At 23.0% G+C, this 24,765-nt stretch overlaps 7 protein-coding genes across 8 annotated transcripts; 3 read left to right on the forward strand and 4 right to left on the reverse strand.

Annotated features, from left to right (window-relative positions):
* Positions 1–943: 943 nt before the first annotated feature.
* On the forward strand, positions 944–1,757 carry LOC122860233 (cuticle protein 19-like; the record flags this gene model as incomplete). Its single annotated transcript, XM_044163951.1, has 3 exons — positions 944–993; positions 1,077–1,341; positions 1,427–1,757. Coding segments are annotated over 3 exons (585 nt in total), but the record flags the coding sequence as incomplete, so codon positions are not given.
* Positions 1,758–2,193: 436 nt separating this feature from the next.
* LOC122860232 (chromatin modification-related protein MEAF6) lies at positions 2,194–4,030 on the reverse strand. Its single transcript, XM_044163950.1, has 4 exons — positions 3,837–4,030; positions 3,323–3,526; positions 3,186–3,222; positions 2,194–2,621 (listed from the first exon to the last, which is right to left on the reverse strand). The coding sequence occupies exons 1-4, from the start codon at positions 3,906–3,908 to the stop codon at positions 2,278–2,280; spliced, it is 657 nt and encodes a 218-aa protein (XP_044019885.1). The 5' UTR covers positions 3,909–4,030; the 3' UTR covers positions 2,194–2,277.
* Positions 4,031–4,143: 113 nt separating this feature from the next.
* LOC122860228 (mitochondrial import receptor subunit TOM70) lies at positions 4,144–6,757 on the forward strand. The gene is made up of 4 exons (XM_044163945.1): positions 4,144–4,799; positions 4,927–5,100; positions 5,189–5,538; positions 5,609–6,757. The coding sequence occupies exons 1-4, from the start codon at positions 4,569–4,571 to the stop codon at positions 6,579–6,581; spliced, it is 1,728 nt and encodes a 575-aa protein (XP_044019880.1). The 5' UTR covers positions 4,144–4,568; the 3' UTR covers positions 6,582–6,757.
* Positions 6,758–6,980: 223 nt separating this feature from the next.
* LOC122860230 (UDP-N-acetylglucosamine--dolichyl-phosphate N-acetylglucosaminephosphotransferase) lies at positions 6,981–12,516 on the reverse strand. 2 transcript variants are annotated; one of them, XM_044163947.1, is made up of 7 exons: positions 11,992–12,516; positions 11,794–11,908; positions 11,271–11,716; positions 7,893–8,081; positions 7,745–7,815; positions 7,512–7,675; positions 6,981–7,445 (listed from the first exon to the last, which is right to left on the reverse strand). In XM_044163947.1, the coding sequence occupies exons 1-7, from the start codon at positions 12,159–12,161 to the stop codon at positions 7,380–7,382; spliced, it is 1,221 nt and encodes a 406-aa protein (XP_044019882.1). In that variant the 5' UTR covers positions 12,162–12,516; the 3' UTR covers positions 6,981–7,379. The 2 variants fall into 2 exon arrangements, with proteins under 2 accessions (XP_044019882.1, XP_044019883.1); XM_044163948.1 differs by having other exon boundaries at positions 7,263–7,445; positions 12,072–12,188.
* LOC122860229 (beta-1,4-mannosyl-glycoprotein 4-beta-N-acetylglucosaminyltransferase) lies at positions 8,656–11,343 on the forward strand. Its single transcript, XM_044163946.1, has 3 exons — positions 8,656–9,190; positions 9,553–9,834; positions 9,893–11,343. The coding sequence occupies exons 2-3, from the start codon at positions 9,670–9,672 to the stop codon at positions 11,048–11,050; spliced, it is 1,323 nt and encodes a 440-aa protein (XP_044019881.1). The 5' UTR covers positions 8,656–9,190; positions 9,553–9,669; the 3' UTR covers positions 11,051–11,343.
* A 715-nt stretch (positions 12,517–13,231) lies between the features above and the next one.
* Positions 13,232–14,689, reverse strand: LOC122860231 (proteasome subunit alpha type-5). The gene is made up of 3 exons (XM_044163949.1): positions 14,573–14,689; positions 13,631–14,191; positions 13,232–13,558 (listed from the first exon to the last, which is right to left on the reverse strand). The coding sequence occupies exons 2-3, from the start codon at positions 14,189–14,191 to the stop codon at positions 13,391–13,393; spliced, it is 729 nt and encodes a 242-aa protein (XP_044019884.1). The 5' UTR covers positions 14,573–14,689; the 3' UTR covers positions 13,232–13,390.
* A 6,336-nt stretch (positions 14,690–21,025) lies between these two features.
* LOC122860234 (skin secretory protein xP2) lies at positions 21,026–22,754 on the reverse strand. The gene is made up of 8 exons (XM_044163952.1): positions 22,638–22,754; positions 22,231–22,557; positions 22,090–22,143; positions 21,915–21,986; positions 21,728–21,775; positions 21,552–21,641; positions 21,385–21,462; positions 21,026–21,284 (listed from the first exon to the last, which is right to left on the reverse strand). Exons 1-8 carry the CDS (start codon positions 22,641–22,643, stop codon positions 21,054–21,056), a joined length of 906 nt encoding a protein of 301 aa, XP_044019887.1. The 5' UTR covers positions 22,644–22,754; the 3' UTR covers positions 21,026–21,053.
* Between the last annotated feature and the right edge of the window lie 2,011 nt (positions 22,755–24,765).

The raw sequence follows: 24,765 nt of genomic DNA on the forward strand, positions 1-24,765 counted from the left end.
TTTTTTCTAAATATCAATCTAAACAGTCTATGAATTTTGTTTTTAATAATTCAACTTCAAAGTCATGATCTCTTTTTTTTAAAAAAATTTATTTTTATTTTCTTCGAGTATATAAACAGTTAATGTTATTGCGCATTTGCCTGATGATGTACCACACTAAAATAAAAAAATATTCATTTAAAAAAAAAAACAAAATGCAATAGTGAATGTTCGTGGTATATAAAGATGAGTTGAAGAACTGTTAATCCAACAATAACACGATAGAAAACGTGCCATACAGTCTGTGAATTATCTGAATATTTAAATCAAAAATTTTCAAAACAAATAATAATATTTTTCAATTATAAAAATCAATTAATAATTAATTTAAATGTTTATTATTAAGGTAAATTTATTTTATGTAATTAATATTTATTTATCATTAAAATTTATTTATATTCAATTGATTTTTTTAATTTTAATTATCAAATAATAATTGGAACAACCTTGGTATTTAATTTGTGTATGATTGTTGATTTATCATTTTAAATAAATAATAAATAAATTCAAAAAATATCATTTTTAATTTACAGATTATTTATTAACAAATATATATTTTAATTTAAAAAAAAAAAAACTGTAAGGATTATCGTAATTTTTCGTTATCCCAACGAAACAGTCTTATTATTTTTTTTCGACATAAATCTGTCAATATTCAAAGTACACATACACATTTTCCATCACGTTTATCATCTCGATATTTTAACTCTCACGAGCTTCACATATATTATGCAATTTTTTTACTTTATTTTATCTTCAACTATGTATTCAAAAAAAAAAGTAACATGATTGATGATGAACAGCAAAGTTCAATATATATTTTTTTTAATGTCAATAAATTTTTGTTTATATATTATATATAATTTCTATAAAAAAAATTAATTGTAATTTGTTTTAGATAATTTTTGGTATTGCTAGTATAATATTTATTGTAAATGCTGGACCACAAAGAAGGTAATATTTCCGAATCCCTTGACCTAGATAAATTAACTATAAATATTTGTGATAATTTAATATTTTTTGTGTTTTATTTATAGACAAAAACAGCCACGTTCATTTCGTCAAAGTATACCATGTGAAGAAATTGATTCAATTGATAAAAATAATTATCAAATACCCATAGCATGTTCATTTGATGTACCAGATGGATTGTCAATTAATTATGAATTATCACCACAAAATTATGTTAAAATTGATGAATCAAATATTATGCCTTTGCCAAAATCATCATCAATTGTTTATGTTGCACCAGCAGCTGTTAAAGATCATCAACAATCAAGTATTATTGATGAAGAAATAATGGTAATTATAGTGTTGTTGTTGTTTTTGATATTTAATTAATGATTGTTTTGTTTTTCTTATTTTTATATCGATAATAAATTGATAGGATTACCCAAAGTATTCATTTAATTATGGTGTTGTTGATGGTTATACTGGTGATTCAAAAGCAGCATGGGAAGAACGTGATGGTGATACAGTTAAAGGTGAATATTCTGTTGTCGAAGAGGATGGATCAATCAGAACAGTTACTTACACTGCTGATGATCATCATGGTTTTAATGCTGTCATCACTAAAACACCACCAGCTAAAAAAACAACAAATACTTTTATTCCAATTAGTCGGGATCAATTAATACATCAGCTCAAAAATTATTAAATTTTTTAAATCTCATTTGGAAATTAATAAAAATAAATTTTATTACAAAAAAAAAAAAAAGTATATTTTTCATATAAACATACAATAATTACAATAATTACAATTAAAATAAAAAAAAAAAAAAAAGTAATTCAATTTTTAATATATATAATTGTTAATTTTTTTTTTTTTTTTTTAATTTTTTTTTTCTAAACATTCAAAACATATTTATATTATTTATTTTTTCACTTTTTCAGAGAAAAAAAAAAATTCCTATTTTATACAATTTTTAAATAACCTATTTTTTTTTTATTTTCAAATTTTTTTTTTTTTTTTTTTTTATATTTTCTTATAATTAAAAGTAATACTTTTTTATATTTTTTTTTTAAATTTATTTTTTTTTTTGTTTTTAATTATTAAATATACACTTAATTAAATTTAAAACCTCGTTTATTTTTTTTTTCTTTATATCTTCAAAAAAAATAAAAAAATAAAAAATAAAAAAACTTAAAACACGATATTTTGTTGTTGTTGTTGTTTTTTTGTTTGTACGTAATAAGCCATTATTTTTGTTAATAATAGATATTTATAGAAGGATTAATTTATCTTCCAGTTCTTGAACGTTTATTATTATTTTTTTTAACACTATTTGATGTTCTATTTTTATTTGATTCTTTACTATTATGACCGTCTTTAGCTGGTGTAGAAATAACTTGATGACGTTCAATACTACCATTTGATAATGCTGGACCATTTGTTAATCCACCACTAACAATATCATTATTAATTGTACCATTATTTTGTGAATAACCAGATTGTATTGACGTATGATTTTTACCACTTGATTCTTTACTATTACCCGATGTCACCATATTTGAATTGCCATAATTGCAATTATCCTCACTTCCACTGTTCATCTGGGATTCTGACTCACTGTATCGATCAACTAAAATAGATTTCATCTATTTAATTACAATCAATTTACTTTTTTTTACTTTTCAAAAATCCATACAAAAATAAACAACAAAAAATCAATTTTTTTCTCATTCACTTTTCATTCAACTATTTTTAAAAAATTTTTATTTCAAATTAACAAAAGGAAAAAAAAAAATATCAAAATAAAATATACCTATATACCAAATTTTACTAATCTAATTAAAAATCTATTTTTTTTTTTTTATAATAAAACGTCAATTAAAAAAAGAGGCAAGAAAAAAAAAAATTGTGTTACATTAAAATTGAGAGACTAGAAAACTATTTACATTTTTTTTTTTTTAATAATTAAAATATTTATAAAATATAAAATATTAATTAATATTTAGCCATGCACAGTAGAAAATGAAAACAATAAAATTATGAGTATAATAAATTTTCTACATAATTTAGTATAAAAAAAACAGAAAAAAAAAAAATGAATTATCTTCAACCAAATAAGAAAAGTAAAGATTTAATAAATTAATCAAATGAAAATAAAAAAAGTCAAGTGATTAATATCCATTGTGGTCCTTACTTTTATCTTGTGTATTTTCCACTAGACCACTAACAGCCTGAAAAAATAAATTACATTGTTAATTGTTGTTTTAAGTAAAAAAAAATTGAATTGTTATTTTTTTTTTTTGAATGAAAATTGAAAAGTTATTGACTTACAGCCATTGAGGTGATTGAAGATTTTGAAAATAATCTTTCAGCTTCTTTGAATTTTCTATTTCTCTTGTCAGCTTTACTATTTGTATTTTTATTGCTTGCTAAATATCTGTCCCAGCCTCTAATAATATTACCATACAATTGTGTGTCTTCAAGATAACTACCTTCAAATGCATATATTTGTCTCTCTAAATTAGCCAATGTGTCCTGAAATCAAAAATAATATCAATTTTAAAAAAAAACCATTCTATTTCTATTTTCAAATAATATACAACAATCATAACCTTGAAAATTGTAAACACTATTTTAGCGGCAATTTATTTAAAGCAATTTATTTAAACAATTATCAAAATTAAATCGAAATAAAACTATCGAAATTTCTTTGTTTATTTTAACTTTAAAACATGTATTTATTATTTTAAAATTTTATCATTATAACAATGTTATTTTTGTGTAAATTATTTTTTTTTTTAAAACAACAACAATCTGTCAATATTTTGGGGTTATAAATACTTACAGCAATTTCAGCTTTTCTTTTAACTAATTCAGCTAATTCAGCTCTCAAATCAACTGTTGATTTTGTCGACATAATGTCTAATTAATAACACAGCCAATATTTTTATCTTAATTATTAATTTTTGTTAATTATAAATTGTTTAAAACATGTATATATTTTCAAGATATTAAACATAAATCTCAGCTGTTTTTTTTTCTTCGTTTTTTTTCCGTGTTCCTTGTCTATAAAATGACAGGAACAACCGCCATTTTTAAATTCCGCCAATTTAGAATTGGAACAATGCCATTTTTTTTTTTTTCTTCAAAAACGACATGTTCAAGTATCTCATATTCTCTCATGTCAATTTCAATTCAAATAAATAAATTAATATTAAATTTATTTCACTAAATTAATCTTAAAAAAAACGAAGCAATTAATTAAAAATAAAAATTAAATATAGTCTTAAGTTAATTTATAAATTTCATAAACTTCGCGGTATTTTTTTCTACAATAAAACGATTAATCGATTAATCATATCGAAACGTTATTTAGAGACGTAAAAGAAGAGAGAAAATCGAGGAAATAAAAAAAAAAAAATCCAGTTTACCTCGTGCTTTGATATCTGGTTGATGAAACATTTAAAAAAATTAGCAAGTAACTAATAATTGGGTAATTTAGAACAACTAAAGATAGCCAAAAAAAACTGGTGTATAATTTTATTGAAAAATAATATTGTAATAATTATTAATAATAATGCCGGTGACAAATAGTCCAGCAAATGTTGTTGGTGGTTCACTGCCAAAATGGCAACTAGCATTGGCAGTTGGTGCACCGGTTGCACTTGGTCTTGGTTATATGTATTATAAAAATTCATCTCAAGACAAAAAAACTAAAGATATTGATAAAAAACGTAGTGATAAACAATTATCAATTGATGATGATTTACCAGAAAAATCATCAAAAACATCAATCGAAAAAACCGAGGTTAAATAACTTAATTATTATTAATTTAATTATAATCTTGTATTAATTTATTTTTAAAATTAGTTAATATTTATTTTAATATATTTAAATAATTATCACATTGACACTTGTTATCTAATTTATTTAGACACCAGCAGAAAAAGCATTGAAATTTAAAACACTTGGTAATGAAGCATATAGTGCAAAAAAATATGACGAGGCAATATCATTTTATAATCAGGCAATTGAAGCTTGTCCAATTGAAAATAAAGATGAATTAGCTAAAAATTATCAAAATAGAGCTGCTGCTTATGAAGCACTTGTAAGTTAAACAAAACAACAAGCTAATTATCAAATAAATTGATAAAAATTTAATTGTTGATATTAATTTATTAATTATTTTTCGACAGGGTAAACATAGTGCAGTTAGAGATGATTGTACAAAAGCATTAGAATACAATCCAAAATATGCAAAAGCATTTTTAAGACGTGCTAAAGCATACGAACTTGAAAATGAACTTGAACTTGCACTTGAAGATGCAACTGCTGCATGTATTGTTGGTCATTTTCAAAATACAGCATCACTTGTTGTTGCTGATCGTGTATTGAAACAACTTGGTCAACAACATGCTGATGAATATTTAAAAAATAAAAAAATAACAATACCAAGTACATATCATATTAAAACATATTTTCGTTCATTTAAAAATGATCCAATATTATCACTTGATGATGAAGAATTATTAAAAGAAGAAAACAAGTAAGTTTAATAAATATTCAACTATTTTATCTATTATAAATTTGATTAATTAATTTGTTTTTTTTTAAAGATGTCTTGTGAGAATCATCAAGCTAATGAAAGACGAATTATATGATGAAGTTATTGATGCATGTACTGAAGAAATTGAAAAATATACTGATGATAATTCACAAAATAAAATGAAATTAATGCTTCATCGTGCAACATTTTATATTCTTGTTGGTGATCATAAAAAAGCATTAGATGATCTTGAAAAAGTAATTGATAATTATCAAATATCTGGTGATGATGTACGTGTTAATGCATTAGTTAAAAGAGCTTTGATGAGAATGCAACAAGAAAAACGAGATGAATGTTTAAAAGATTTTGATACAGCTGTTAAAATAAATCCAAATTGTTCTGATATTTATCATCATCGTGGACAGATACTTTTATTATTCGAAAAAATAAATGAAGCAAAAGTAGATTCAGATAAAGCATTTGAATTAGATCCAAATAATGGTGTAGCATATGCACAAAAATGTTATGTTAATTATCGTTTTGGTGCTATTAATCGTTCATCAGAAATGCTTGCAAATGTTATTGATGATTTTGAAAAAGGATTTGAATTATATCCAAATTGTTGTGAATGTTTTTCATTGTATGCACAATTGTTATGTGATTCACAAGCATTTGGTAAAGCTGATGAATATTTTGAAAAAGCATCAAAAGTTGATCCAACAAATGCAACACTATATGTACACAGAGGTTTATTACAATTACAATGGCAAGCTAATATTGAAAAAGGTCTTGAATTTATAAATAAAGCTATTGAAATTGATGATAAATGTGAATTTGCATATGAAACATTGGGAACAGTTGAAGTACAAAGAGGAAATTTATTAAATGCCATTAAAATATTTGATAAAGCAATTCCACTTTCACGTACTAATATTGAATTAACTCATATATTTAGTCTTCGTGATGCTGCTAGAGCACAATTGAAAACGTCTGATAAATTAGGTGCTAAATTTATGAGTGACATGCGAAATTCAATGTCATAAATTATCCAAAAAAAAATATCAAATAGTGCTCGAAAAATTCATTTCAAATTGCTAAATTTCTTCTCTTTTTTTTTTTCTATAATATGATGATGATGATTGTGAGTTTGGTGTCTTGGCGTTTAATGGTCTGTTGCGAATAAAAAAATTGAAAAATAAAAAATAAAAACCTTCATGTTTTTTACATATAATAATTTATATAATTATTATTTCGAAAAAATTAACGTGACGATTATTTAACGTTAACCAAGTGCCTGAATTGATAAAAAAAAAAAAATTAATCTACACTGACTACATTTTTCTTATATTTTTTTTTAATAATAGTTGATAGATATTTTGATGAAACGAATTTGTTCGTGTTCAATTATATGTATATGGAGTAAATAAATAATAATACAATGGTTTTAAAATTTAAAAAATTAGTTTAATAGTTAATTTTTACAAAACGAATTTAAATATTCTGTACAAATCAATATTCTTTTTTTTTTTTTGATTATTATTTTACTGTAATAGTTAAATATAGTTATTGAAAACAATATTGTAATTTTTATGTTAGTTTATAATTCGCTGTTATTGATTATTTAATTACAAATTGCATTTGGGAAGATTAAAAAAGTTTTATTATTATTAATCCATTCCTTATAAATTAATAATCAATATAATTTTAAATTTAACAATTATAAACTTTGATAATTTAATATTTCATCATGATTTTTATAACTCAGACTAGTATTAAATTATATATTTGGCATCAATCCAATTAAAAAGTCATCATTTCAATGAGGATTATTTATTTTGCTATTAAACATCATAAAAAACTGAAGCAAGTGGATATCTTATGAAAAACGCAGTAATCGATGATAAAATCTGTGTAAAAAAAAAAATTGTTATTAATAATAAATAATAGATAAGTATAATTAAATAAATATATACCTGAACAAATATAAGAATCATTGTTAAATTTGATTCTTTTGTTGCTCCAATTTTAATTAGAACAAAATTAATTAAAGTTAAATTATTACAAGTAACAATGCCCTCATTATCTTCTTGCCAATTGACAATTTTTAAATTTCTAAATATCGACATTATAAATCGTCCTGAAAGCAAAATAAATTGTTTCGAAATTTAAATTTAATTGGTTATTGATTATTGATTGATCAACTTACCAATAAAATTAAGCTCAGTTTTTTTAAATACAACTGTACTTGGATCGAGTTTTTCATTTTCTTTATTGAATCTGTAAATAAATCAAGGAAAAAAAATTTTTATTAAAGTAAAATCATATAATTTTTGTGTAAATAAATATGAGCATACTTTGGCAAACGATGTCTTGGACATGGAACAAAATGAAACAGCTGTGGTACACTATAAAGAAAATTAATAATTTGTGGTATGAAAAATAATAATGTTGTTTTACTAAAGTGTCCAATAATTCCAACAACTGCAAATGTCATTCCACTTAAATAACAAAATGTGTCACCAACAAATACTTGAGAAGGATATCTGTAACAGAAAAATTGATAATAAAAAAAAAATAGTTGTTGTAACAAAAAAAAAGTAGTTACTTTAAATCATCTTTGTTGTGTTTAAAGAAATAAAAAATATTTCAAGAGGTAAGTTTGAAAGGGAGACTTAAATCTTTACGTCAATAATGTATGAACACCTGCCTTTTTCATAAGCGAATTTTTCATTGAATACACGCAGCAGATGGTCTCAGTTGATGGCACAACTGAGATTCCGCTCAAATAAAAGTGGGAAGACGAATTTTAAAAAAAATAAAAAAAATACATCTCAAGATTCTCAAGCTCAGTTAACAATCTACCCTTGCAACTTCAAAACTACTCAATAAAATTAAAAAAAAAAAAATCTTTATTTCTCAAATTGATAAAAATTAAAATAATTGTAAAAAAATAAAAAAAAAGTATTTAATTATTATTCTTTTTAAATCAAGTTAATTTAAAAAACTAACAATAATTGTTAAATTTTTTTTTTTATAATTAAGCTAGTTGAATGTATAAAAAAAATTTTTTTTTATGTTTTTTTTTTGGCTGACAAAGGATGAATATTAAAAGTGTGAATCATCAGTTAGACCACATGGTATACATAATTCAAGTTGTAGAAATAGTGTGAATTTTAAGTATGTAAAATAAAAAAAAAATTATAAAAAGACGCATGCGCTTGAATTGAGACAAGTATTGCGCTTGTCGTGCTAAATAAAATCACATTTAATTTATAATAATGAAACTGTTACATGGTGGGGCATCTACCTCGGGTGTGGTTTTTCATTTTTGTCACTAGTCACTAGCCAAGATAACGTCCACCACCACCACCACCAACACTACCAACACTACCACCATCATCATCAACATCACCACACACGGAGCAATCCAACACCTCCAACAACCTCAACATTCATTCATCTAAATTTTCTTTAATTTTAATTTGTTTAAATTATTTATCATCATCAACATCATCATCATCATCATCATCATCTTCTTCCATATATTAATTTGAAATTTACTTTTCAATTAATTAACAAGTAGCTATTAAAATGTGGACAAGTGTTTATAGTTTTAACAATTGGAGCAAGCAGATTTGCTGAGACTATGTCAGTAAGTAAAATATTTTTTTTAAAATTACTTTTTTTCTTTTTTAAATTTACAATTTGGGTCGCGAGTTAAGCCGGTTATCCGGTGACGTCATAAACACATTTGTTTATTTTTATTTACATCAAAACACAATTTGTTTAATTTATAATTTTTATATATAATTTAATTTATAAAGCCAGCTTATAAAATTATAAATATTTTAAATTAAAAAAAGCAAAAAAAGTTTACTTCAACTTCAGAGCGCAGCTTCAATTGGTACTTCAAAATCAATAACTTTACTTCACGAAGCAACACCCAGACAGAATATAATATATATATACCTATAATAAATATTATTTAATATAAATTTTAAATTTGTGTTTCAGATAATCTTCCAGAATAATGTGAAAAGATAAAAAAAAAAAAAAAATATAACAATAAAAAACAGGGTTAAAATGTTATTAAATATTAAAAATATATAAATTATTGGAGTAAAAATTGCCATGCATAATCGATTGGATGCAAAGTTAATTTTATTATATACACTTTTAGTTTTACAAGTATTTATTGTCATGATTTATGTTGCAACAACACCACCATCACAATTTATAAAAAAACCAACAAAAAATTCCGTTAGTTTTGTTGAATTAAATACACTAAAAAATGAGGTAACTATAAATTTTAATAAGCCCAAAAACTCAATTTAAATAATCAATTAAATTTCAGATAATGATTAAAAATTTGGCCAATAAAACAATCCAGCCACAGTATAAAAAAATAACAGATAAAATAAAATTAAATGACATAAAAACATTGAATTTTTTTAAGATCTACAATGGTACAAGATGTTGGCACGAAGGAATTGATGAAAGTACGATTAAAACAGATAATGATATAAATAAATATAGTGATAATAAATGCACATGTAAACAAGGATGGCATGGTAATGATTGTGGTCAACCAGAAGTTGTATGGCGTGGTATAATGTCATCAAAAAAAAATTTAAAATTAAAACAACGTAATAAATTACGTAGAATAATTTATAATTTTAATATTAATAATTACAATACTGATATTATTGAATCAATTATTGATGAACTATATCATGTTGTTGATTTATTTGTAATATGTGATTATAGTAATGAAAATAATGATGATGATAATTATCGTCATAAACTTGATAAAGGTTTATTGATAAATAAACAAAATAAAATATTATATATTAGTTTAACTAAAAAAATTATAAATAAACCAACAAGGCTTATTGATAAATATATATGGAGTAAAATATTTAGTGTTATTAAAAATTTAAATGACGATGATATTTATATTACAAGTGAACCAGAAGAAATTATAAATTGGCGTGCATTAATGTTTCTAAAAATTTATGATGGTTGGCCAGAACCAATTGCATTTCGTTTACGTTATTCGGTATTTGGATTTTTTTGGATACATCCAAATAAAACTAAAATAAACATTGGTGCCTGTACAATATCAATGGTAAATAATCATTTAAACAACAATAAAATATTACCACAAAATGAATTTAATGAAAGAGATAAATATAATTTAATTATTGGTGATTTAAATCATTATGGAGGATGGTATTGTCAATATTGTCAATCACCAGCTAATATACTATTATCATTAAAAAAAATTAATAATAATTATTTAAAAAATAATCAAAAATATAATAGAAATAATATTGATGTATTATTTATTGAAGATTTAATTGGTACTGGTTTATTATTTGATGGTAAAACAATGCTTAAAAGAGCATATAAATCACGTGATAATTATTATGCTCCAGAATCATTGTTAAATAATAATTATAAATATGATTGGTTGGTGGAAAATTTTTATGCTAAGCTTGATTATTATTAAAGCTTTTAGTGACTGTGATATTTATCTCGTAAAAAAAAAACGAAACAATTATACTTGAAAAATGTTTTTTAATAATAATTTTTAATTTTGTTTTTTAAATTTTTAATTGTACTGAAAGTAGAAATGATGATGATGATGATGATGATATTTTTTTTTTTGAATTATTATACTATTGTTGATTTAAAATTAAATAAAATAAAAATGAAAAATAAAAACTTACCGATTGTATTTGAAGAGTGCCAATGATGTTGCAATGTATGGAATGATAAAATATAGAGAAAATTGATGAGCCTTATGAAGTACACCATTTAATTCAATGATGTTAAATATCATAATACTAATTGCAATAACAATACTTTGTCCAACTTCAAGTCCATTTATACCAGCATAAATATTAATTGCATTTGTACAAAATACAGCAAGCATTCCCATGTATATATAATAAAATAATGATAAATTAATTGAAAAACCAAACCATGAACGTAATGGTTTTGGTACAATAATTAATGTTGAATTAAAATTAACATAATAAACCATTAATAATGGTAATGATGCTATTGTTGGAAGTAATAATTTATGTCTCCATCTTAAATCAAGTACATCATCAGCAAAACCAAGCAATAACATACAGCAAATTGATAATAATGCTGCAAGTAATTCGACAAACTAAAAATATAAAATATGTTAATTAAAATTTGCTCAATTTTTTATATTATTTAATTATTGTTGAATATTTTATTTACCTCATGATGTGGAAAATTTTCATTTTCAGTTAGATAATTTTTAAATGGTACAGGAATAAACATGAATAATGTTGTTATAAATATACAACCACTGACAACTCCCATTGCCTCTGGACTGAAATAAATAATTAATAAAAAATTAATAATTAAATTTTTAATGTAAATAATATTGTCTATTGTTTTTATAATAATTATTACATTTTGTTACCAATTTTTTTATTCATGTCAATACCAAAAAGGTTAGCTTTTAAAAAAGTGCTTTTTAAACCAGGTATTACCATTAGTGTTATGAAAAATGATCCAATTGATGCAATAAAATTTATAAATAATGGAAAATACATTTCCCATTTATTATCAATTTCTTCCATTTTAATTTGTTAATTGTTTTGATAATTACAAGACACACAACACCGGCACAATCACTTGCTGTATATTTACTTTTTTAAAACTTCTGACGTGGCTTAGATTTTTTTTTTTTTTGTTTAGATTATTAGAATTTGTTATTGTTATTTGATTACATAAAATAAATTATCATTATATTGACAGTTGTTGAAATTTGTGATTATATACTTCACTTGATAATTTGTTGTTTAACTTTAGAAATAATTGTTGAATTTTACTGTAAATTTCATTCTTTTTTTTCTATTTACTTGTAGAATTGTTTAGAATAATATAATTTGTTAAAAAAAAATATCAACATTGAACTTTAAGTTTTATATCCATGTGTCAAACACAAGGTGAATTTTCATTTATTCGAAAAAAAAACGACATCTTGAGAGTTGAGACGGACATATCGAAAATCGAAATAATTATAAAATCGAAATATTTCTATCTCTATAAAATCGAAACAATTATTAAAATTATAATTATCTAATATAACTTACATTAAAAATTTGAAAAACTATCGCAAAAATAAAATTTTTAATTTCAAAATTAATTATTAAATTAATTTTAAGTAGAAAAAATTGATTGACTATTGTTTTTCTTTGTTACAATATTAGCTGAAAAATAGACAATAAAAAAATGGAATATAAATTAGTTAATTAGATAATAATAATATAAATAATAGTCAATGAAAATGTTTAATATTTATCTTAGGAAAATGAGGTTTTATTGATAAGGATAAAATAAATAACAATTGGATAACTAACAGCTTGCAATTGATAATGAGGGTGTTGGAACAGGAGTGGAACTTGGTCTACTTCGTTGACTGGATGATTCAACACAAACAATCTCCAAACCATGGACCAACTATGTAAAAAATAAATAAAAATAAAACATAACTTTGGACAGGTCAAAAAAAAAATCACACATTGTAATTTTTTTTTTTTTTCTTCAGTGTATTTAAAATGTAATAATTATTGGTATGAAAAAAAAAAAAAAAATACCTCAGTTGATCTCAAGGCGTTTATTTTTTTTTGTTGACAAATTATGTATCAAGATTTTTTTTTTTTTTATAATTACTTTTCTGTTGTTGCTCGTATTGTCATGACAATGAAGAAAAATAATATCATCATCATCATTGATTAAATAAACGCCCAGTATAACAACATTAGAAAAAGAAAAAAAAAAAAAATATTTTATTAATTGTAGATATTTAAGCAATTTCCTTAATCACCTCCTTCAATTCATCTTCAGTAAATTTATGATACATGGCATTTGGTGTCATAGTCATAACTTCAACATTTGTTTCATTTAATTTTTCCTCCATAACTTGTTTTAAAATTGTTATCGTTGCTTTGATAGCTTCCTTCAATGTCATTGACTAAAAAAAACAAAAAAACAAAATAAACAATTAAAAAACAAAAAAAAATTATAAAAATTAATTAATATTTACTCTGTGAAAAACTTCTTGAAGTGATTGTTGAGCTCCTTCACTTCCAGATCCAATAGCTTTAGCATCAAATTGTACAAATGTACCAGATGGATCCATGTGAAATAATTGTGGTCCTTTTTCATCAATACCAGCAAATAATATTGCAACACCAAATGGACGTGACATTGCACTACCATCATCATCACTATCACCAAATTGTATTGCCAAATTAGATACAGCTTGTGATACTGATTCAACAGTCATTTTTTCATTATAAATAAACCAATGATTTTGACATTCAGCACGTGCACGATCAATCATTGTTTTTGAATCAGCCATTAAACCAGATGCAGCACAACCAATATGTTTATCAACTTCAACAATTTTTTCAATTGTTGTTGGTTCCATAAGTGGTGATGTTATACGACGTTCAGCAGCTAACACAACACCTTCTGATGTTGATATACCAATAACTGTTGAACCAAGTTTAATTGCTTCAATAGCATATTCAACTTGGAATAAACGACCTTCTGGTGAAAATGTATTTACACCACGATCATATTCTGAACGTGTAAGAAACATCTGTAATAAATTTATTTATATTATTATTATTGTTGTTGTGAATTTTTTATTTTTTTGTTATGAAAAATTATTCAAGATTTCGAATTTATTTTTAGGTTAGGTTGTGATATTTGTTAATTATTTTTATGATTTTATAATAATATATTTTATTCTATTGAGGGTTTTAGCTAATATATAAAATGTAAATTATTTTATAATTGTTTTGAATTTTTTTTTTAGTTATTTATTGTCATTGTGTCATTGAAAACAAGCTTAACCAACAATGACAAAGCAAAAGGCAATGAAAATGTCATTTATGATATTGTTGTTGTATGGATACATATTGTTTTAAATGTTTGAAATAAATATTGTTATTTGTATTCGGATTAGTTTATTATTTACCTTTTATTGTTGTATTTGATATTAGTTTAAATTTGATATTATTTATTGATAGTTTTAAAACAACGCCGAATTGTCAGACACACAAATGCCAGTCACCACGGTTTATTTTAGAGAAAATTTTTTCTTTGATTGGTTAAGAAAGAATAAAATTAGACTGACATCTGTGAACATTTGTGAAGCTCAATTGATAAATTTATGACAGTTGATTAAATAATTACATGAAACTATGGATTTGAATTTGAATTTGAAATTTGATCTAATAAATTTACATCGAAGTATATTTTTAATTATAAAAAAAATTATTTAAATGTAATTAAAAAAGTCATCATTTTGATATAAAATGTCTTGAATAATATTACTAGAGCTGTTTTTTTCGTTGACACTAACAGTTAACTGTTAACCGTTAAAAAAAATAAAGAAATTTTAAGAATATTTTGAATTTGAAACCTAAAAACACATATCGCAATATTTTTTTAGTTTCATATATAGAAAATAAATGAACTGATAATTAATATACAAGAAAAAAAATGTAATCGTTTATTTTATCTAAATTTAATAACAATTAAGTCGAGTCCAAATCAAAGTTTAGTTTAAGATAAAAAAAATCATCTTTATTATCAGTACAATTTTAATAGTACATTGAATAATATGTTTTTTTTTTTTTTCACAATTATTATACAGTTAATTTTCTAATATTACAAATAGTTACAATTATTGACAGTCCCGTTTTTTTTTTCATCTTTTTGAAGCATGATGAATAGTACGATCATCTTCACACGATCAGATGATCTCAGATTGAAATTAATCCCATTGTTATCAGATCTTCTACGATAGAAATATCAGCACCTTGTGCCAACAACAACCGAACTGTAAAAAAAAAACATCAAACAATAATTAATAATTAATATATTTATACATATATTATTTTAATAAATATTATTAAATTAAATAATTACCCTGTTCTAGCAGTAAATTATTTTGACGAATCATCTTATCATTTTCATTTTTTTGATTTGAAATTTTATCATGCATATCTCCAATATGTTCAGCAGTGTTTCTCAATATTTGTATTCGACTTGTGGCATTTTGAGAACCTTGCAAATTGCTTACTGTATCGCGAAGATGCTCGAAGCTCTGCTTTAGATTGTCACGGCGATTTTTTTCTAATGTATTAAGGTGAATACGTCTTTCATTCTGAAATTAAGAAAAAATAAATTAATATACAGATATGATTTATAAATAAATAAAATTTGTATGCTTAAGCATAACTACATTTCTTTTTAGTGAACTCTAATATCTTTATACTTACATTATTTTCACTGGCAGTATTACGCTTAGAATTATTCATGATGGATGCGTTATGAACCGGTCAATAAAAGTAATTTAAACAATTTTTATAATACGTATAATTACTTATAAATTAAGTTATATCACAAAAATATTTTCACTTTTAACGCGATAAGGCAGTTATTGCAACGACGGATGAACGTAGATAGATCAAGTTTCAGCGTTGCACTGACGCACTGACGTTTTTATGACGTTTCTCTGCTGTCTCTGATTGGACAGTTTGGGCTAGTTCCTAAAATTTCATCATTTTTAGGGATGCGCTCTATGGCCCTTTAAGGTACTACCAGCGCAAATTGAAAATAATGTCGATTTTACGAATTTTATAGACTAGATAAATGAAATAACGATACATCTTTCTATGTAATCAGTTTTTTTGTTTCCTTATTTGTTTTTGATTAATTAACTGTTAAAGATGATCCTTTTTTTTGGAGGTTAAACATAGGCTCTTATGGAAAATGATGTTCAGATTTACATAATGTCCGCCAGATGACTCTAATTTTGCGCTGGTTGTGCCTTAATGTACCTTAAGGGATTTGGACGATTTTTTTCAGAATATGAGAAAGAAATGAAATTTATACGGTAGATTTTTGAAATACTAATACTTTTTATGTGATTTTTTGGTAATTTTTTTCGGAAGCTCGTTTTTTTTTATTAATTTTTAAAGTTGACAACTTTTAACATTGGCTCTTATGGAGAATGCAATTTTTGTCAAAAAAAAATCCATTAACATACCAATATCTCCAATCGACAATATGATATGAAAAAAAAACTATCGGGTTATAAAATGAGACAAAAGAAAACGTATAGAAAAAAAATAAAAGAGGTTTGGAGCATATTTTCTTTACAATTAATAATTAAAGTGAATTAAAGTATGAAAAAATGGATTTTTATGAGGAATTATTGAAAAATCACTAGAGACCTCTTGCGGATGACTTCTAGAAACACAATATTTCTATGAGTGCGAAAAAGACAAAAAACAGAGAAAAAATGTTGTCTCACTCTTTGTTTTAAAAAATCGTCCGTATCCCTTAAGGTTAAGGAGTCAGAAATTATGTCTCAAATAGTGCAAAAATCAATTTTCTTTATGATAATTTTTGAAGAAAAAAATATATAGAATATAGCAAAACGGATGTACCGAATACGGTCATATAAAATATAAAATCAATTTTTGAAAAAAAAAAACTTGATTAAAAAGTTATATAATAATTTTTTAAAATAAATCAATGAGTGAGTGGAATAGAAAATATAAAATATAAATGCCAGTGGTTCAAGCTCACACGCTGCTGTGATTCAGCTGATAACAGAAAAATCATCCCTCATTTTTTATTTTTATTCTCAAGCGCAAGCTAGAGGACTGACAGATTATTGGATATTATTCCATTTCAAGGGTTCAATCTAGTTCAATCCCACAACGATTCGCTTGGTAACTCATACCTCTTTTTCTCTCCTGTCTCTCTCAATTTCTCTTTATTATAACTATTACTATCTCGTAATATTTTGATATTCGGTCAGGGCTATATAAATCAACCACTCCCACTTTAATTCACAACTCAACGGTGACAAACAGATTTCAATTCTCATTGTCAAACGTGTGGCTTCAGTTTTATCAATTTATTTATTTTCAAAATTCAATTTTCAACGCATTGTATTTGTTCGCTCTTTTTTTTATAATGTAGTAAAGAGGAAAAAAATTCATGAAAAATTTTTAGTTTAATTTTAAATATAATAATTTATTATGGCAAAATATTTTGCCAATTTTTTGGTTTTTATATTTATTAGTTGGATTACATGATTAATGATTTTTGAACAAAAAAAAAAAAATACAAAATTAGTTAATTAATAAAAATGAAACAAATAAAATAATGAATAAAATTACTATTAATTTTTATTATTCAATTAAAATATAATTCAGTTAAAAAATTAGAACAAAAAAAACACTAATAATTTTTTAAATTATATTTTTTATCATTAATTATTATCAAATATATTTTTCATCAATTATTGAACATAAAAAATTTGTTTATTAATTAACAAAAAATGAAAAAAAAAAAAATAACAAAATAAAATAAATTAAAAAAATTAATTTAATAACAATTATTAATGTTAATAATTTTAAATTAAATTTATTTTTATTATTAATAATGATTATTAATTTGCATATTATTTAATCGTGAAAATAAAAAAGAAAACTATTACTAATTTTCAAGTTATATTTTAATAATAATAGCTTGTGCAAATTTTCAAAATTATAATTAAATTTTAATATGTATTATTTGGATAGAAAATTTAAAAAAGAAAGTTAATTGACAAGTTTATTTATACATCTGATGATTTACTTTTTTTTTAAATAAATAAATAAATGTCTTGTAAGAAAATAGCTTGAATATATATGTATATTGTGAATTGGGCGGGGATGCTACCAAGCGAATTGACTCAGAGGTCTTTTGTAATTAAGGATGATGATGATAGTGAATAGCTATATGAAAAGAGAGAATGAGATAAATAAAAAGGTGATGGAATAGTCCCCAGTTCGTTCGAGTTTCAGTTGCAGAGAATCCCCAGGGACTCAATTCTGCTACTATCAGACACTGACACTCATCTTCAAACTGCTTCAAACTACCACAATCCAAAAAGCAAACGTTCAAGTTTCGCTACGATAATTGCCTTCGCTTCACAGTTGCGCCTGATATCTTCTCTACCTTATATTATTCTCATCGTCTCATTTTTTTTCTTTTTTTTTTTTTCTTATATTTTTTTTTTTTTTCTAATCTTTCTCATTTCAACATTACTTCTTTTATAATATAAAGTTACCCTTCAATAATCTCTACTCAATAAAAATAATAAAAATAATATAAATAATTAATTTTAATTAATTTTAATCATTAACAATAATGAATATAAATTTCAATCAAATAATAAACAAAAAAAAATTTTTATTTAATTTTTTTTTTCCATTAAAAAATTTGTGGTATTTTTAATAAAATTAAAAATAAATAAATAATTTTTTTTACAGATTTTATTTATTTATTTATAAATTTATCCAAATTTATATCGATTATTTTTTTTTTTCATATTTTTTTTAACAATTTTTGACACCTTAAAAATAAATTCCACCTGTCAGTGATTAATTGTCCATTATTCCAATTTTTTCCATCATTCTAAATTTCATATTTATTTATTTTTTAAAACTTTTTTTTTTCTTCTACTTATTCTTAAGGTTTCTATATCATATATTATTAATCTAAATGTGTCTGTTAATGGTTATTAAATTACTAAATAAAGATATAACTTGATTATCTCGAGGGGTTTATTTATTTATTTTTGTTTTCCAAAATATATTCAAAAAAAAATTTATATATTCAAGCAGTGTTTGATGTTTGATGGAATTTTAGCGGTAAAATAATTCATGAATTTAGAGTATATTATATACAGTTTAAATATTATAAAATAAAAAAAAATTAGGTATTTAAATAATGTTATGGATCGAGTTTAGGAAAAATGAAAATTCATATACGCAATAGTTGACTTCCGGTTTTCACATTAATAAGGAAGTTTAATTTAGTCATATTTGTGTTTATTTATTAATTTTATGACCTGTTTATTTATTTATTTATTTATCTATTTATCTATTTATTTACTTATTTATTTATTTACTTATTTATTTATTCATTCATTTATTTATTCTTTTATTAAATTACCTCTATTTATTTTTACACAAAAATATGTTAAATTCAAAAGAAAAAAAATTATAAACTTCAATTTAATTTAAACAATTTAATTTGTTCTATTTATCTATATATTTTCATTATTTTCATTATGCATTTACGTGATTCTTGACATAACCGGAACTACGTTTACATAGAAATTTTTTCTAACAAAAAAAAAAACATAATATTAATTTTAATTTTGCAATGCATAATAAAATTATCCAACTCGAGAATTAACTTTCATGATTTTTACAAATAAATAAATAGATAAATAAATAAAATCTAGAAATTTCTTTGAAAGCTACCTAGAATAATGATAATAATAATTTTGCTGAGAAAAAAAAAATAAAAAAACAATTTCTATATATCGATCGTCCGGAAATATATAAATTATATCAAAAGTCAGTCAAATACCGGTATTTTAAAATTGAAAAAAATAAAAAAAATATATATAAATAGACATTTCCGTTTCACGGTCAGAAACCTGCCCCTTTCACTATCATCGTAAAACAGCAAAACTCTTTGATTCACGCTCGATTTAATTTCATGGTGTGGAATGCTCACTCATACTCGCGTATCACTAGATAATACATAAAAATAAATGAAATAAATGAAAGTAATAGTAAATTTATCTAAAGAAAATTTTTAAATTATTTTGAGACATGATATGTGGATTAGAAATAATAATAAAATCAGTCAACGAAATGTAACGATAGACATTTCGTGACTATCGAATTTGCAATAAAATGCAATTAAAATTATTAAGTGCAGTATTAAATATATAAATTTACAAGAAGATTAAAAATCTCTATTTGATTATCTCTGTTAAATCCAAGTCTTCAACCAGCACACATGTTTAGGAAAAAAAAAAAACAAGTTTTACTCGTCACATGAAACCTCGGTGAAAGCCACATAATACACTTTCATTGAATTACTCGAAAAATAAAAAATAAATAAATCTATATAACATAAAAAAAAAATCAAATAGAAAGATCAAGAAAAAATTTATTTTCAAATATGGATTTATAAAAAAAATCAAGTTAAAAATCGAAAGTAAATAAAATGAAATCCGGAAATTTTATAATTTTACATGTCAACATGTATAAAAATCAAAGCATCATATTAGAAAATTTAAAAAACTTTTTTTATAATTAATTAAAACACTTCCTGATTGAATAATTTTTCATTGATTTTTATTTCAAAAAAATATATATAGTTTTTTTACAAAAAAAATAAAAAGACAAAAATTTAATCAGACAGTTTTTTTTTATTTTTACAACAAGAAAAAAATATATATAAAGAAAATAATAAAAAAAAAAAATTGATAGAGAGTCATAAAGATCTTTGGAAGTTTAAAATAAAAAAAAAAAAAATATTGTAAAATAATAATATTAATTTGTTTTTTGATGAAATTAAAAGCCTAAAGTTTATTGATAATGTCCAGATTCTCCAAAGCTACCACCTCCACCACCACCACCATATGATTGTCCATATGATGGTTCAAAACCACCATGTTCTTGTGGTTCTTGATGTTCATGAATTTCATGATGTTCATGTTTAATTGGTACTGGATATGGTACTTTAACTGGATATGGAATTTCTTTGACAACTGGTACTTTAACTTCTTTTTCAACAATGTATGGCTTATCAACATGTACCTAATTATGAAAAAAATATAACAATTATTTAAATAACATTAATTATATTTATATTTACACAAAAATTAAGGTGAATTTTTTTTTTTTTTCTTTTACTCACTTTAACTGGATATGGAACGTGTTTTTCAACTTCATATGGTTGTGGAACTGGTACTTTTACCTTGACTGGATATGGTACCTAAAATTAAAATACAAATTATATAATTTAAAATATTATTTATCAAATTATTTTTAATAATTAGTATTATTTATTAATTTTTTTTTTACCTTCTTTTCAACGACGTATGGTTGAGGAACTGGAACCTTAACATGTACTGGTACATGTTTTTCGACAAAGTATGGTTGAGGAACATGCACCTAGTATAAAATTAAATATTTATAAATTAATAATAATATATAATTTTTAAATGATCAATTTAATACTAATTCCAAGTTAAACTTACTTTAACTTCATATGGTTTGTCAACAGGTACTTTGATGTGAACTGGAACCTAAAATCATCGTCAAAAAGCAAAAATTAATTAATTAATTCAACTTCTTCGCTGTTAAACAATTAATGAAAAATAAAATAACAAATATAAAGTGGTTTATTTTTATTAATAAAGATATATTGGGAATTTTTTTGTTTACCTTTTTTTCAACAGTGTAAGGCTGGGGAACATGAACTGGTACTTTAACATACTCCGTAACTGGATATGGTACCTGAAGAAGAAATTAAAAATTGAACGATTATAAAATTATTGCTCAGCAATAATAAATTGTAATTAATTTTTGGGATTGTATTGATAGCTATTAATGAAATTACCTTCTTTTCAACGACGTATGGTGTTGGAACACCAACTTTTACCTCATATGGTACCTTTAAATCAAAAAATAATGAATAAGTATGAAAAAAAGATTTAATGTTTTTTTTTAATGAATAAAATTAAAAAATAAATATACTTACATGTTTTTCAACAATATAAGGTACTTTTTTAATGACCTCAACAGGTACTGGTACTTTTTTTTCAATAGTCACAGTTTTAACATGTTCATCATGTCCATGTGATTCCCAACCACCACCATAACCACTACCACCACTTGATCCAAAATCACCATAACTACCATAAAGTCCACGTTTTTCAGTTTTTTTTTCGCTTCCTTGTCCTTCTAAATCAGCTGATAATGTGTCTGATTTATTTTCAATATTTTTATTATTATCATCTTTTGATTTATCACAAAATACCCATGTTGATTGGCTTATTGCAATTAAAACCACAAAGGCCAATTGGACCTAATAAATAAAAAATAAAAATATTAATTAACAATTAATAATTTTTAAATACAATTTTAATTTGTATTATATAAATTTACCTTCATTTTTAATTTAGCTGTTTACGTATGTTTTTATCGTGGTGTTTTACCACTGACTGAACCACTTGGTTTTCTACATTCTAGCTTTATATACTCAACGCCATAATAGCATTTGCACTTTCCCTGCAAACCTCATCGCTTACATTATACATACACCAAAAAAAAAAAAAATATATATATATCAAATAAAATATTTAATTGCAAAAACAAGATCTATAAATTTTTTTTTTTTATAAATTTAAAAATTTGTCATGAAAATTTGATTGGATCTAGTAATTTCAAATCAATTTCGATTATTTTATCTACTTTGCGTATTATTATGATTTTTTTTTTTTTTTTGTTTTCATGTCGATGCGCAATTTTATTACACAAAAGTGTGATATACATGCCAGGTATTATATGAATGATGTAAATAAAAAAAAAAATATATATTTAACTTTCGAATAGTAATTTTGGTCGGTTGGTTTTTACAGTATTGTCTCTGCAAATTATTAAAATTTAACATGAAAATTATTCAATTTTAGAAAATACATAGTTGTTTTATTATCGTAATAATTTATTGTGTAATTTATTTATTTTTTATAATTTATTATCAACAAACTTGACAATTAAATTGTTTGTTTTAAATTATTTAATTTTTTTAAATAATACTTATTTATTATTAACAGTTAAAATTTTACTGTAAAATTATTATCTCGGATACAGTTAAAAAATTATCATTTTCATTGGAAAAAAAATCTACAGTTTATGGCGAAAGTGATGATGAAAATTTGTATAATATTTTATATTTTATTGACATTTCAAAATTTATTATAAATAAATTAATAAATAATTAATAAATAAATGATCTATATCAAATTTTAGAATTTTTTTTTTCTTTTAGAAATCACTAGTTAATTAGGTACAATAATTAACGATGAAAAAATATTTTAACAATAAAATTGATGATGCAAATATTTAAGGAAGTAAAAAAAAAAATATAAATAATAATTCCGGGAATATATATTTCTTGTCAAGAGTATGAATTTTTCTAGCGTGAAAATCATTGCTTGTCGTAACTTCCCTGATGTTTGCTTGTTGGCATATAAAGTCTTGAGATTCCAAGACCAACATACTTACATATTTATGTACCTGTATGTGCATTGTGTATATAAAATTCTGCTTGGACGATCTCAAAGTGAGAGCGCACATATATACAAATATAAAATGAAGAAAAAAAAAAAAAAAATGTATTTGTGTGGCTTTGCATTTCTTCTGCTTTTATAACTCATAAGACCGGCTTCTGACCATTTTTATTTCTATGTGTGTATTGCTAAGGAAAAAACAATAATTATTATTATTTTTTTTAAATATATATAAATAATTTACACGTTAACTTTCCTTGTTAACAACATATCAATTCACTTTTTTTTATTCTTTTCTTTTTGGCTTAACAAAAAAAACATTTTTTTTTTTTTTTCACTTTAATATTATTACACAACATCAACTTCAATTAATCATCGTCATTCAGTATGTTTTACGATCTTTATATATCCGGTAAGAATTACACTATAAATTTATAAATTGAAAAAAAAAATAATTTTTTTGTAATTACAAACAAGAATAATTTATTTCAAAATTTATTAATTGATTATGAAATTTTTTTTGAAATTTATTTTATTATTTATTGTTTATTTATTTTGTTGACAGGTTTTTTTTTTTTGGGTATTAATTATTATTAACTTTCAAATTTATTAATTTATTGAGTAATTATAATTTTTAACTGAGTTACTTTTTTGTTAATTATTTTAAACACTTGTTGAATTTTTATTTGAAGATTATTTGTTCTTAGAACAAGTGGATATTGAGGGTATTTAAAATGTGTAAATTAAATAATTATTTATTGAATATTTTAAAATAAATTCTTGCTTTTATCTTGCTGTATTTAATACAGACGATTTTGGTGTATTTTTAACGTTCAAATATAGTAATTAATTATTGAATTTAATTATTCATTTTGTTTATACAAATAACTGATATTTTTTCAGTTTTTTCAGTTTTTTAAACAGAAATTTAGTAAGCTTTTCGTAATGCGGTGATTCAATAATTACTCATGAAAATTTACAATCATTTTATTAAAAAATTAAAG

This window comes from Aphidius gifuensis, linkage group LG1 (assembly GCF_014905175.1).
Source record: "Aphidius gifuensis isolate YNYX2018 linkage group LG1, ASM1490517v1, whole genome shotgun sequence".
Classification (NCBI taxonomy): Eukaryota; Metazoa; Arthropoda; class Insecta; order Hymenoptera; family Braconidae; genus Aphidius; species Aphidius gifuensis.